The sequence below is a fragment of the Stegostoma tigrinum genome, chromosome 10 (genome assembly GCF_030684315.1).
Source record: "Stegostoma tigrinum isolate sSteTig4 chromosome 10, sSteTig4.hap1, whole genome shotgun sequence".
Taxonomy (NCBI): domain Eukaryota; kingdom Metazoa; phylum Chordata; class Chondrichthyes; order Orectolobiformes; family Stegostomatidae; genus Stegostoma; species Stegostoma tigrinum.
The window spans coordinates 4,602,676-4,616,493 of record NC_081363.1 but is presented as its reverse complement, the minus strand read 5'-3'; the positions used below and the strand labels follow the sequence as shown (position 1 = coordinate 4,616,493).

Sequence of the window (13,818 nt, the reverse complement as noted above, 5' to 3'; positions counted from 1 at the left end):
CCCTTCATCAGAGCCACTTTTTACAGTTTTGGTTTTCTTTTTTAAAAATGGATTTAATTCAAACCAGTTCACAGGAGGTACACTTAACACTCTCTGGGATGAAGAGCTTATCCTTTGAGAAAAGTTTGGATTGGATCAGGCTGTGCTCTCTGAGGTTTATAAGAATGTGATCTTATTGAAACATATGAGACCTTGATCGCACTTAACAGGGTGGATACCATGGAGGGTTTACCCTGGTTGGGGAGACTAGAACAGTTTAAAGATGAGAGGTCAGCCTTTTAAAACAGAGGCAAGGAGAAATGTCTTTCATTCTGAGGGCTGTTAGAGTGTCGAGGCGAGATCACTGTGTAATCAAGGGCAGATTTTTGATAGGCAAGGGAGTCAGGAGTTGAGGGGAGTTGTGAAAATAGCACAACAAGATCAGGTGTGATCTTTTTGAATGGTAGGGCAGCCTTGAGGCGCTGATGACCTACCATTACTCCCAAGTCTGATGTAAAACACTTACACTGGCCCAAGTAATCTGTCTAACACATTCTCAGAGCACCCTCTACTGTTGAGTACTCAAATATTTCCCTAGACCCGTCATTAATTGTTCTGTCAAATTTCAAGAAGGGAAGTGTCCTCAGACTGTCCCCAACCTGCAACTGGCTGACACCACTATTTCAATTAGAGCCCTTTCCAACGGAATACAGAACCCCTTCAGCTATGATACTAGACAAAAATGATTTCCTAAGTCTTCCCCCCCATCAAACGCAGGCTCTGGACAGTGTGAAATCCCAATTCAGTTATGTGGGTCACTCTCAGAATCACAGGGTAATGCTCAGGTTAATACAGTCTAGCTCAGGGTGTGGTGTTACAGGCATGCTGCTGTGGGCTGGATGTTAGTGAAGGGAGTCAGAAACAAAGGGTTAGAGTAGGCACTAAGGAATTAGCAGGTTCTGAAAAAGTTTTGAACCTGACAAAGATATTTCTCCCTATGGCCTCTTTAGTATTGAATGGCATGATGCAAGTTTAACCCACTAATGGGGAAGGACCCCAAGTTTGAACCCGTTCTGGACATTGGATGACTTCAAGGCAGAGATCGACAAATTCTTGATCTCAGAAGGAATCAAGGGCTACGGGGAGAGTGCAGGGAAGTGGAGTTGAAATGCCCATCAGCCATGATTTAAATGGCGGAGTGGACTTGATGGGCCGAATGGCCTTATTCCACTCCTATGTCTTATGGTCTTCTGTGTGCAGCTTACTGGCCTGAGCAGTTGGTGGGTAGGGAAACTGCGAGTGGGGGTAAGACCAAGGGTTTGTTCTCCTGTTCACAATCAAGGTGGCTTCACCAAACATGAAGTGTATCCTCACCAAGGTCAAACAGCTCTGTTATACTCCGTGATCAAGCTCACATGGTTGGGACTGAGGACAGCAAGGTGATACACACACACTGTAATAGCAGAGTTTAGTCAATCAGTGCCTGTCAAAGAGGAGGCCGAGTGCCATTCAGAAACACCACAATGAAAGAGGAGGTAGCGTTAAAACTGTGTAGAGGAGTTCCCAATTTACAAACGGTCAACTTATGGATACTCACACTTACAAACATGATCCTGGTAAAATTTTGGAATCCATCGTTAAGGATGAGATTTCTAAATTCTTGGAAGTGCAAGGTCGGATTAGAACAAGTCAGCATGGATTGAGTAAGGGCATGTCATGCCTGACAAACCTGTTAGAATTCTTCAAAGAGGTAACAAGTAGGTTAGATCAGGGAAATCCAGTGGATGTTATCTATCTAGACTTCCAAAAGGCCTTTGATACGGTGCCTCACGGGAGGCTGCTGAGTAAGGTGAGGCCTCATGGTGTTCGAGGTGAGCTACTGGCTTGGACTGAGGATTGGCTGTCTGACAGAAGGCAGAGAGTTGGGATAAAAGGCTCTTTTTCGGAATGGCAACCGGTGACAAGTGGTGTCCCACAGGGTTCAGTGTTGGGGCCGCAGCTGTTCACCTTATACATTAATGACTTGGATGAAGGGACCGGGGGCATTCTGGCAAAGTTTGCCGATGATACAAAGATAGGTGGACAGGCAGGTAGTACTGAGGAGGTGGGGAAGCTGCAGAAAGATTTAGACAGTTTAGGAGAGTGGTCCAGGAAATGGCTGATGAAATTCAACGTGAGCAAATGGACACTTTGGAAAAAAGAATACAGGAATGGACTATTTTCTAAATGGTGAGAAAATTCATAAAGCAGAAGTACAAAGGGATCTGGGAGTGTTGGTCCAGGATTCTCTAAGGGTTAACTTGCAGGTTGAGTCCGTGATTAAGAAAGCAAATGTAATGTTGTCATTTATCTCGAGGGTCAGAATATAAAAGCAGCGATGTGCTTCTGAGACTTTATAAAGCTCTAGTTAGGCCTCATTTAGAATACTGTGTCCAATCTTGGGCCCCACACCTCAGGAAGGACATACTAGCCCTGGAGCATGTCCAGCTGAGATTCACACGGATGATCCCTGGAATGGTAGGCCTAACGTATGATGAACAGCTAAGGATCCTGGAATTGTATTCATTAGAGTTTAGAAGGTTGAGGGGCGGTCTGATAGAAACTTACAAGATAATGTATGGCTTAGAAAGGGTGGACACTGGGAAGTTGTTTCCATTAGGTGGGGAGACCAGGGCCCGTGGATACAGCCTTAGAATTAGAGGGGGTCAATTTAAAACGGAAATGAGGAGAGATTTCTTCAGCCAGAGAGTGGTGGCCTTGTGGAATTCATTGCCACGGAGCACAGTGGAGGCCAGGACGTTAAATGTCTTCAAGACAGAGATTGATAAATTCTTGATCTCGCAAGGAATTAAGGGCTACGGGGTGGGTGCGGGTAAGTGGAGTTGAAATGCCCATCAGCCATGATTAAAATGGACTCGATGGGCCGAATGCCCTTACTTCCACTCCTATGTCTTATCCTGTATGGTAGTAATTTTAAAAAGCTAACACATGAACAGTTCCTGTACTTATGAACAGCTGCTTCTATTGTCCAGCAATGTGTTCTAACTTGCGTACAGGTTCCAGAATGGCTCAGTGGTTAGCACTGTTGCCTCAGTGCGAGGGACCTGGGTTCGAACCCACCCTCGGGCAACTGTCTGTGTGGAGTTTGCGCGTTCTCCCTGTGTCTGCGTGGGTTTCCTCCGGGTGCTCCGATTTCCTCCCACAGTCCAAAGATGTGCAGGTCAGGGTGGATTTGTCATGTTAAGTTGCCCGCAGTATTCAGAGATGTGTAGGTGGGTTAGAGGGGGATGGGTTTGGTTGGGTGCTCCGAGGGTCGGTGCGGACTTGTTGGGCTGAAGGGCCTGTTTTCACACCGTATGATCTTTGATTCTAACCTGAGTTGCCTGTAAAGGTAACTGGTGGGTTTCCCACTCCAGGCACAGCGAGGGGTGAGGTAGCAATCCTGGGAGAGACACGGTATTATAGCCAGCAGGAAAAGTCTGGCAGTGTTAGCTTCACAGTGACCAAATGGCGTGAGGATAACTGAAAGGAGTGCTTTTCAGGAGCAGCTGCTTGTCTCAGTGTACACTTTCAGTTGGGAGTCAGAAGCAAAGAGAGAATGACTGATAGAAAGAGACAAAGTAAATTGTTTCTGTAAAAAAAATTTTTTTCCTTTATTCATTCACAAGGGCGTCTCTAGCCAGGCAGCATTTATTACCCAGAGGGCAGTTGTGGGTCAACTGCATTGCTCTGGGTCCGGAGTCAAATGTAGGCCAGACCAGGTAAGGAATGTAGTTTCCTTCCCTGAAGGACATTAGTGAACCAGATGGCTTTTTCCGATAATTGACAATGGATTCATAGTCATCATTAGAATCTTAATTCCAGATATTTTACTGAATTCAGATTCTACCATCTGCTGTGGCAGGATTCGAACCTGGGTCCCCAGAACAGAGCAGCAATAATACAACCAGGCCATCGCCTCCCCAGAATTACTGACATTGGACAGTTTTGTGACCTCTGTTTAATCAATTCCCTCAAAACCCCATCAACACCCAGACTACATTCTCAGAGGTCATAGGCATCATAGAGTCATAGGAATGTACAGCATGGCAGCAGACCCTTTGATCCAACTTGTCCATGCTGACCAGATATCCTAAATTAATCTGGTCCCATGTACCAGCATTTGGCCCATATCCCTCTAAACCCTTCCTATCCATGTACCCATCCAGATGCCTTTTAAATGCTGTAATTGTACCAGCCTCCACCACTTCCTCTGGCAGCTCATTCCATACACGCACCACCCTCTGCGTGAAAAAGTAACCCCTTAGGTTCCTTTTATGTCTTTCCCCCCTCTCACTTTAAATCTATGCCCTCTATTTTTGCACTCCCTTACCCTGGAGAAAAGACCTTGGCAATTCACCCTATCTGTACCCCTCATGATTTTATAAAACTCTCTACGGTCACCCCTCAGCCACCAATGCTCCAAGGAAAGTAGCTGCAGCCTACTCCGCCTCTCCTTATCGCACAAACCCTCCAACCCTGGCAACACCCTTGTAAATCTTTTCTGAGCCCTTTCAAGTTTCACAACACCTTTACCATTGCAGTAAGACCAGAACTGAACAAAGCATTCCAAAAATGGCCGAAACAATGTCCTGTACAGCCACGACATGACCCTCCCAACTCCTATACTCAATGCACTGACCAATAAAGGCAAGCATACCAAACGTCATCCTCACTATCCTATCCATCATCACTATCCTGCGACTCCACTCTCAAGGAACTATGAACCTGTACTTCAAAGTCTCTCTGTTCTGCAACACTCCCGAGGACCTTGCCATTAAGAGTATATATCCTGCCCTGATTTGCCTTTCCAAAATGCAGCACCTTACATTTATCTAAATTAAACTCCAGCTGCCACTCCAGCAGCCCATTGGCCCATTTGATCAAGATCCTGTTGCACTCTGAGGTAACTTTCTTCGCTGCCCACCACACCTCCAATTTTATGTCATCTGCAAACTTACTAACCATAGTTTCCATGTTCACATTCAAATCATTTCTACAAATGACGAAAGGCAGTGGACCCAGCAGCAATCCTCGCGGCACACCGCTGTTTGCAGGCCTCCAGTCTGAAAGCAACCCTCCACTACCACCCTACCTTCCAGCTAGCTCTGTATCCAAGTGGCCAGTTCTCCCTGGATTCCAATGTGATCGAACCTTGCCAACCAGCCTACCATGCGGAATCTTGTCAAATGCCAGACTGTTCGCCACTCTGTCTTCGTCAATCCTCTTAGTTACTTCTTCAAAAAATTCAATTAAGTCAGTGAGACATGATTTCCCACACACAAACCCATTCTGACCAATCACCTAACCTGCACATTTTGGACTGTGGGAGGAAACCGGAGTACCTAGAGGAAACCCACCAGACACTGGGAGAATGTGCAAACTCCACAGACAGTTGCCCGAGGCGGGAACTGAACCCGGGTCCCTGGCGCTGTGAGGCTGCAGTGCAAACCACGGAGCCCAACAGTGGGTCATGTTCTGCTCTAGTAGGCACATCCACAAACTGAATCAGAAATTTTCTTGTACACACTGAACTAATTCCTCTCCATCCAAGCCCGTCGAGCTATGGAAGTCCAAGTCTGTGTTTCAAAAGTTAAAATCCCCGACGATTACCACAGTTTTATTCTGACTGATACTGAAATGTCCTTACAAATTCACTTTACTAAGGGGTCTATAGTACAATCCCAATCAGGTGATCATCCCCATCTTATTTCCCTGGATGTGTTCCCAGGAATATCCTATCTTAGTACGGCCATAATGTTATCCCAAATCAAAAACGCCACTCCCTCTCTTCTCTTGCGTCCCCCACCCCACCTTCTATCCTTCCTCGAGCGTCTGTACCCTGGAACATTAGGCTCTCTGTCCTGTCTATCCAAGCCACATTTCTATAATTGCTATAATATCCCAGGCCCATGTATCCAACCATGCCCTCAGGTTATCTGCCTTACTTGTCAGGCCTCTCATACTGAAATAAATGGGGTTTAATTTATCAGTCCTACCTTGTTCTCTGCTTTGTTCCTGCCTGCCCTGTTTGACTTGCTCCTTTTCCAAAATGCACCAGGCTCAAACAGATCTCTTTCCTCACGACCTCCCTGGGTCCCATAAACACACCACACAACCCCACAGTCCCAATAGTTTAAATCCTCCCCAGCAGTTCTAGCAACAACGACACAGCAGCTCACCCGATGTTTGACACAGTCAGAAAGCGGTAACATCATTGAACTAGTCAACCAAAGGCCTTGGCTAATGCACTGAAGACACGAATTCAAATCCCACCACAGCAGGTGGTAAAATTTACATTTTACATTTACAAAATCTGGGATTGAAAGCTAGTTTTAGTAATAGTGACAATGAGACAATCAATTACTATAAAAAAAACTCAATCCAGCTCATTAGTGACCTTTAGAGAAGGAACTCTGCCAACCACACATCCAGTTTGGCCTACACGTGACTCCAGACCCACAGCTATGCGGTTGGCTTTTCTCAGCCCACTGAAATAGTCAACCAAACCTCTCAGCTCAAGGGCAATTAGGGTTGGGCAACAAATCCTGTGAAAGAACAAAGAAAACTACATTCTCTTGTGCGAGCACAAAGTTAAGATTCAGGTGGCTATTTAACTGCATATGGCAGCACATTCAAATTGATGATTGCATATGTATAATCACATGAACAGGAGCAGGGGACAGGACAGTAACTGGTAATGTGAACTTCAACCCATTACAACTTCGGGACACTTTGCATAGTGACAACACTGGCTTCAACTCGACAATGTGGAACCTTGCACAGGTATCCTTCTATCCCAGGGCCTGGGATATCACAGCGATTACAGAAACGTGGCTTGGATAGACAGGACTGACAGCTTAACGTTCCAGGATATAGACGCTCTCGGAAGGATTACCCATGCACCGAAAGCAGGCAAGATCCAAACTTGCCACTGAGTACTCTCTCAGTCTACTCTCAGCAAAGTGGCCCGAGCTGGTCAATAGTGCTATCAGGTGAGATTACTTCGTTCTAACAATGTTCAAGGAGCTCAGCCACTTGAATTGGATCTTCCAAAATGCATCACCTCGCATTGGCCTGGATTGAACTCAATCTAGTATTTCTGAGCCAAACTCTCCAATCTATCTATTTTCCGCTGCATTTTTCGACAGTCCCTTTCACTATCTGCCACTCCACTACTGTTAGTGTCATCAGCAAACTTGCTAATCAGACCACCTACACCTTCCTCCAGATCATTTACATATATCTCAAACAACAGTGGTCCCAGCACAGATCCCTGTGGAACACCACTGGTCACGGGTCTCCAATTTGAGAAACTCCCTTCGACTACTACCCTCTGTCTCCTGTTACCTAGCCAGTTTTTCATCCATCTAGCTAGCACACCCTGGACCCCATGTGACTTCACTTTCTCCATCAGCCTACCGTGGGGAACCTGAGCAAACCCTTACGGGCCCTGGGGAGCTTTATCAAATCCCTTCCTGACTGTGGGGAACCTTATCCAATCCCACGCGCGCCCCGTACCCAGATCCGCGCCGACCCACGCGCCCCGTGCCCGGATCCGCGCCGACCCGCGCGCCCCGTGCCCGGATCCGCGCCGACCCGCGCGCCCCGTGCCCGGATCCGCGCCGACCCGCGCGCCCCGTGCCCGGATCCGCGCCGACCCGCGCGCCCCGTGCCCGGATCCGCGCCGACCCGCGCGCCCCGTGCCCGGATCCGCGCCGACCCGCGCGCCCCGTGCCCGGATCCGCGCCGACCCGCGCGCCCCGTGCCCGGATCCGCGCCGACCCGCGCGCCCCGTGCCCGGATCAGCGCCGACCCGCGCGCCCCGTGCCCGGATCAGCGCCGACCCGCGCGCCCCGTGCCCGGATCAGCGCCGACCCGCGCGCCCCGTGCCCGGATCAGCGCCGACCCGCGCGCCCCGTGCCCGGATCCGCGCCGACCCGCGCGCCCCGTAACCGGATCCGCGCCGACCCGCGCGCCCCGTAACCGGATCCGCGCCGACCCGCGCCCCCTGTACCCGGATCCACCCGGAGAGGGTGAAGATAGATAAGTCCCCTGGGCCACATGGGATTTATCCTCGGATCCCCTGGGAAGCCAGGGAGGAGATTGATCTTTAACTCATCATTGTCTACAGGAATAGTGCCAGACGACTGGAGGATAACAAATGTGGTTCCCCTGTTCAAGAAGGGGAGTACAGACAACCCTGGTAATTATAGACCAGTCAGCCTTACATCACTTGTTGGTAAAGTGTTGGAAAAGGTTATAAGGGATAGGATTTATAATCATCTAGAAAAGAATAAATTGATTCGGGATCGTCAGCACGGTTTTGTGAAGGGAAGTTCGTGCCTCACAAACCTTACTGAGTTCTTTGAGAAGGTGACCAAACAGGTAGATGAGAGTAAACCGACTGATGTGGTGTACATGGATTTCAGCAAGGCGTTCGATAAGGTTCCCCACAGTAGGCTATTGTACAAAATGCGGAGGAATGGAATTGAGAGTTATAGCAGTTTGACCTGGATGAGGGCGTAGAAGGATGGGTTAGTAAATTTGCAGACGACACTAAGGTCGGTGGAGTTGTGGATAGTGATGAAGCATGCTGTAGGTTGCAGACAGACATAGACAAGCTGCAGAGCTGGGCTGAGAGGTGGCAAATGAAGTCTAATGCAGACAACTGTGAGGTGATGCACTTTGGTAGGAGTAACCGGAAGGCAAAAATTCTTAGGAGTGTAGATGAGCAGAGATCTCGGTGTCCATGTACACAGATCCTTGAAAGTTGCACCCCAGGTTGACAGGGCTGTTAAGACGGCATACAGTGTTTTAGCTTTTATTAATAGAGGGATCGAGTTCCGGAACCAAGAGGTTATGGTGAAGCTGTACAAAACTCTGGTGCGGCCGCACTTGGAGTATTGCGTACAGTTCTGGTCACCGCATTATAAGAAGGATGTGGAAGCTTTGGAAAGGGTGCAGAGGAGATTTACTAGGATGTTGCCTGGTATGGAGAGAAGGTCTTATGAGGAAAGGCTGAGGGACTTGAGGCTGTTTTCATTAGAGAGAAGAAGGTTGAGAGGTGACTTAGTTGAAACATATAAAATAATCAGAGGGTTAGATAGGGTGGACAGGGAGAGCCTTTTTCCTAGGATGGTGACGGCGAGCACGAGGGGACATAGCTTTAAATTGAGGGGTGAAAGATATAGGACAGATATCAGAGGTAGTGTCTTTACTCAGAGAGTAGTAAGGAAATGGAACGCTTTGCCTGCAATGGTAGTAGATTCGCCAACTTTAGGTACATTTAAGTTGTCATTGGATAAGCATATGGACGTACATGGAATAGTGTAGGTTAGATGGGCTTGAGATCGGTATGACAGGTCGGGACAACATCGAGGGCCGAAGGGCCCGTACTGAGCTGTAATGTTCTATGTTCCCTGCACTCTCACTGTAGCCCTTGGTTCCTTCTGAGATCAAGAATTTGTCGATCTCTGCCTTGAAAGCATCCAACGTCCCGGAGAGACCACTCTCTCCGTGACTCCCTTGTTCGCTCCACACTTCCGTCCAATCACACCACACCCAGCACCTTCCCCTGCAACCGCAGGAAATGCTACACTTGCCCCCACACTTCCTCCCTCACCCCCATCCCAAGCGCCAAGGTGACTTTCCATATTAAGCAGAGGTTCACCTACACATCTGCCAATGTGGTATCCTGCATCCACTGTACCCGGTGTGGCTTCCTCTACATTGGGGAAACCAAGCGGAGGCTTGGAGACCGCTTTGCAGAACACCTCCGCTCGGTTCGCAATAAACAACTGCACCTCCCAGTCGCAAACCATTTCCACTCCCCCTCCCATTCTTTAGACGACATGTCCATCATGGGCCTCCTGCACTGCCACAATGATGCCACCCGAAGGTTGCAGGAACAGCAACTCATATTCCGCCTGGGAACCCTGCAGCCCAATGGTATCAATGTGGACTTCACCAGTTTCAAAATCTCCCCTTCCCCCACTGCATCCCTAAACCAGCCCAGTTCATCCCCTCCCCCCACTGCACCACACAACCAGCACAGCTCTTCCCCCCCACCCACTGCATCCCAAAACCAGTCCAACCTGTCTCTGCCTCCCTAACCGGTTCTTCCTCTCACCCATCCCTTCCTCCCACCCCAAGCCGCACCCCCAGCTACCCACTAACCTCATCCCACCTCCTTGACCTGTCCGTCTTCCCTGGACTGACCTATCCCCTCCCTACCTCCCCACCTACACCCTCTCCACCTATCTTCTTTACTCTCCATCTTCGGTCCGCCTCCCCCTCTCTCCCTATTTATTCCAGTTCCCTCTCCCCATCCCCCTCTCTGATGAAGGGTCTAGGCCCGAAACGTCAGCTTTTGTGCTCCTGAGATGCTGCTTGGCCTGCTGTGTTCATCCAGCCTCACATTTTATTATCTCAGCACGGACACACACGGCCCGTACCCGGATCCCCGATCACTCCCGGGCCTTGCCCCGCCGCTGTCACTAGGCCCCGCCGAAGCCCCGGTCTCTCCTGCCTCCCCTGGGCCGGGACCACGTGCACACACCTGGGTGAAGTGAACCCGCTGCAGCCGCAGGTATCGGGAATTCAAACAGGGCCCGATCTCCACATCCTCGACCTCGTCCATCAGTGTCCCCCGGGGTGAGGCTGTCTCCGGGTAGGATGGGCAACGGGGGCAAAGACAACCTGTCAATCACCTTCCACCCGGGGCGGGGCCTCAGGGGGTAAAGTGGTCACGGGGCGGAGCCTGAAGGGGTGGGCGGGGACTCAGGGGCAACGTGTTAATGGGGCGGGGCCTCAGGGGGTACGACGGTTATGGGGCGGGGCCTGACGGACGCGGGCGCTGTCTTGGGCAATGCATTATTGGGCCGGGGCCTCAGTGGGTAAAGTAGTCACGGGGCCGGGGCCTCAGGCGGCAATGCGTTATTGGGGCGGAGCCTCAGGGGGCAATACATTAATGGGGCGGGGCCTCAGGGGTAAAGTGGTCACGGGGCGGTGCCTCAGCCGGTTATGCGTTAATGGGGTGGGGCCTCAGGGCGCAATACTTTAATGGGGCGTGGCCTCAGGTGCATAGTGGTCACGGGGCGGGGTCTAAAGGGGCGACGTAATAATGGGGCGGGGCCTGAAGAGACGAGCGGTGCTATAGGGAGCAATGTGTAAATGGGGCGGAGCCTCAGGGCATAGTGTTAATGGGGTGGGGCCTCAGCGCGCACCATGGTAACGGGGCGGAGCCTGGAGCAGACTGGCAGTTTCTCAGGGGGCTATGGGTAAATGGGGCGCGGCCTCATGGTCAGGGGTTACGAGGGCGGGCCTTGATCGTAGCGGGCGTGGCCTTAGGGCGCATTGACTTAACGGGACGGGGCGTGCGGTAACGGACGGTTATACAGGGGGCATTGAGAAAACGGGGCGTGGCCTGGAGGAGGGGCGGCGACCTAATTGGCAATTGGTTCGCGGGGTGTGGCCTAAGTGGTCATGGGGTTCAATCGGAAGGGGCCCGAGGGCTCATATGGTCCAACTGGTGTGGCATGTCTCTCTGATGAAGGGTCTAGGCCCGAAACGTCAGCTTTTGTGCTCCTGAGATGCTGCTTGGCCTGCTGTGTTCATCCAGCTCCACACTTTGTTATCTCGGATTCTCCAACATCTGCAGTTCCCGTTATCTCTGGTGGGGCATGAAGTGTTGTGTGGTTCAATGGGCGGTGCCTGAAGGACCAGGGGGTGGGGCATGAAGTGTTGTGTGGTTCAATGGGCGGTGCCTGAAGGACCAGGGGGTGTGGCATGAAGTGTTGTGTGGTTCAATGGGCGGTGCCTGAAGGACCAGGGGGTGGGGCATGAAGTGTTGTGTGGTTCAATGGGCGGTGCCTGAAGGACCAGGGGGTGGGGCATGAAGTGTTGTGTGGTTCAATGGGCGGTGCCTGAAGGACCAGGGGGTGGGGCATGAAGTGTTGTTCAGGGCGTGTGGCCTGAGGTGGTATGTGCTTCAGTGGGTGGGGAAGAGTGGTTAATGGGTCCAATGCCAGGGGCTTGGGGTTTTATGGGTTTCAATGGGAGGAGCCTGGGGGTTGTGGGGTTCAATGGGTGGGGCCTGGGGGTTGATGGGTTTCGGTAGGAGGAGCCTGGAGTTTTATGGGGTTCAATGGGTGGGGCCTGGGGGTTATGGGGTTCAATGGGAGGACCCTGGGAGTTTATGGGTTTCAGTGGGAGGGTCTGGTGGTTTATGGGGTTCAATGGGAGGTGCCTGGGGGTTATAGGGCTCAGTGGGAGGACCCTGGGAGTTTATGGGTTTCAGTGGGAGGGTCTGGTGGTTTATGGGGTTCAATGGGAGGTGCCTGGGGGTTATGGGGCTCAGTGGGAGGGCCTGTCTGTTTATTGGGTTGAATGGGAGGAGCCTGGGGGTTTATGGGTTTCAGTGGGAGGAGCCTGGGGGTTATGGGGTTCAATGGGAGGACCCTGGGAGTTTATGGGTTTCAGTGGGAGGGTCTGGTGGTTTATGGGGTTCAATGGGAGGTGCCTGGGGGTTATAGGGCTCAGTGGGAGGACCCTGGGAGTTTATGGGTTTCAGTGGGAGGGTCTGGTGGTTTATGGGGTTCAATGGGAGGTGCCTGGGGGTTATGGGGCTCAGTGGGAGGGCCTGTCTGTTTATTGGGTTGAATGGGAGGAGCCTGGGGGTTTATGGGTTTCAGTGGGAGGAGCCTGGGGGTTATGGGGTTCACTGGGGGGACCTGTGTGTTTATTGGGTTGAATGGGAGGGGCCTGGGGGTTTATGGGGTTCAGTGAGTGTGGCCTGAGAGTCTTTTAGGGACTGGGGTTCCTGAGGGGTGGGTGAACGGTTTGGGTTTCGGGTCTAGTTTGTTGAGAGGGAGGGACCTGTGTAGTTTTAGGGGATCATGGGAGGGGCCTGAGCTGGTTTATTGGGGATGGTTGTGGGGAGTAGCCTGAGGGATGTAATGGCCTGATGGGGTCAGGCCTGAGGGGGAGTGTGTGGGTGGGCTGGGATACTGGGCAAAAGGATTTGGTGAGAGTCCCAGCTGAAAGGGAGTTGGATGTGCTGTCGGTCATCCTTAGGATGTGTCAGTCTTGTGGAGGGGGGAGCGGAAAGCCTTTTCTATTGCTTTACCTGTCTCCCAGTTGCAACTCTCCATCATACTCCTTGTGCAGCTATCTTGGTGTGATGGAGAGTTTCTTCATTTGACCCTTAACTCTGGAGTCCTGCTCTCCCTTTTTGAGGTCAAACAGCAACTGACTTAAAATCCTAGAATTAAACATACAAGCAAATCAGCAGGATCCGATTTCAGACGAGAATGCCTGTTTCAGAAGGCCAGTTGTAGAGTAGTAAGGTATGATATCATTGATGTAAGAGAGTTGTGGAACAGGCACGGAGTATGGAATATTCCACATACCCCACAAAGAGATGGGCATAACTGGACTCGTGCAGGTACTCACCCATAGCCACACCCTTTAATTTTACTACTTTCAATTTTCAACCACTGTAATCCTGACACTGAGTAGCAGCAGTGTATACTACCGACACGATACACTGCAGAAATGCACCATGACTCTTTATACAGCAGCTCCAAACCCACGGCCACTTCTCTGTAGAAGGACATGGGCAGCAGATACATAGGAACACCACCCTCTGCAAGTTCCCTCCAAGCCACTCACTATCCTGACTAAGTTTTGTTCACTCACTGGATGAGGGTCCCACTGCCTAGGCCAGCATTTATTGACCAGAGGGCGGTTAAGAGTCAGCCGCATTGCTGCGGGTCTGGAGTCACATGGACCAGACCA

The 13,818-nt window shown here is 50.9% G+C and overlaps 1 protein-coding gene across 2 annotated transcripts in view; it reads right to left on the bottom strand.

Moving 5' to 3' along the window:
- The window catches only part of nudt14 (nudix (nucleoside diphosphate linked moiety X)-type motif 14), a 91,229-nt gene extending 80,477 nt beyond the window's left edge, over window positions 1-10,752 (bottom strand). For both annotated transcript variants that reach the window (XM_059648925.1, XM_059648924.1), the window contains exon 1: window positions 10,580-10,752. In XM_059648925.1, the coding sequence (XP_059504908.1) occupies window positions 10,580-10,660 (81 nt within the window). In that variant the 5' untranslated portion in view covers window positions 10,661-10,752. The remainder of the gene's footprint in view (window positions 1-10,579) is intronic.
- Window positions 10,753-13,818: the final 3,066 nt, after the last annotated feature.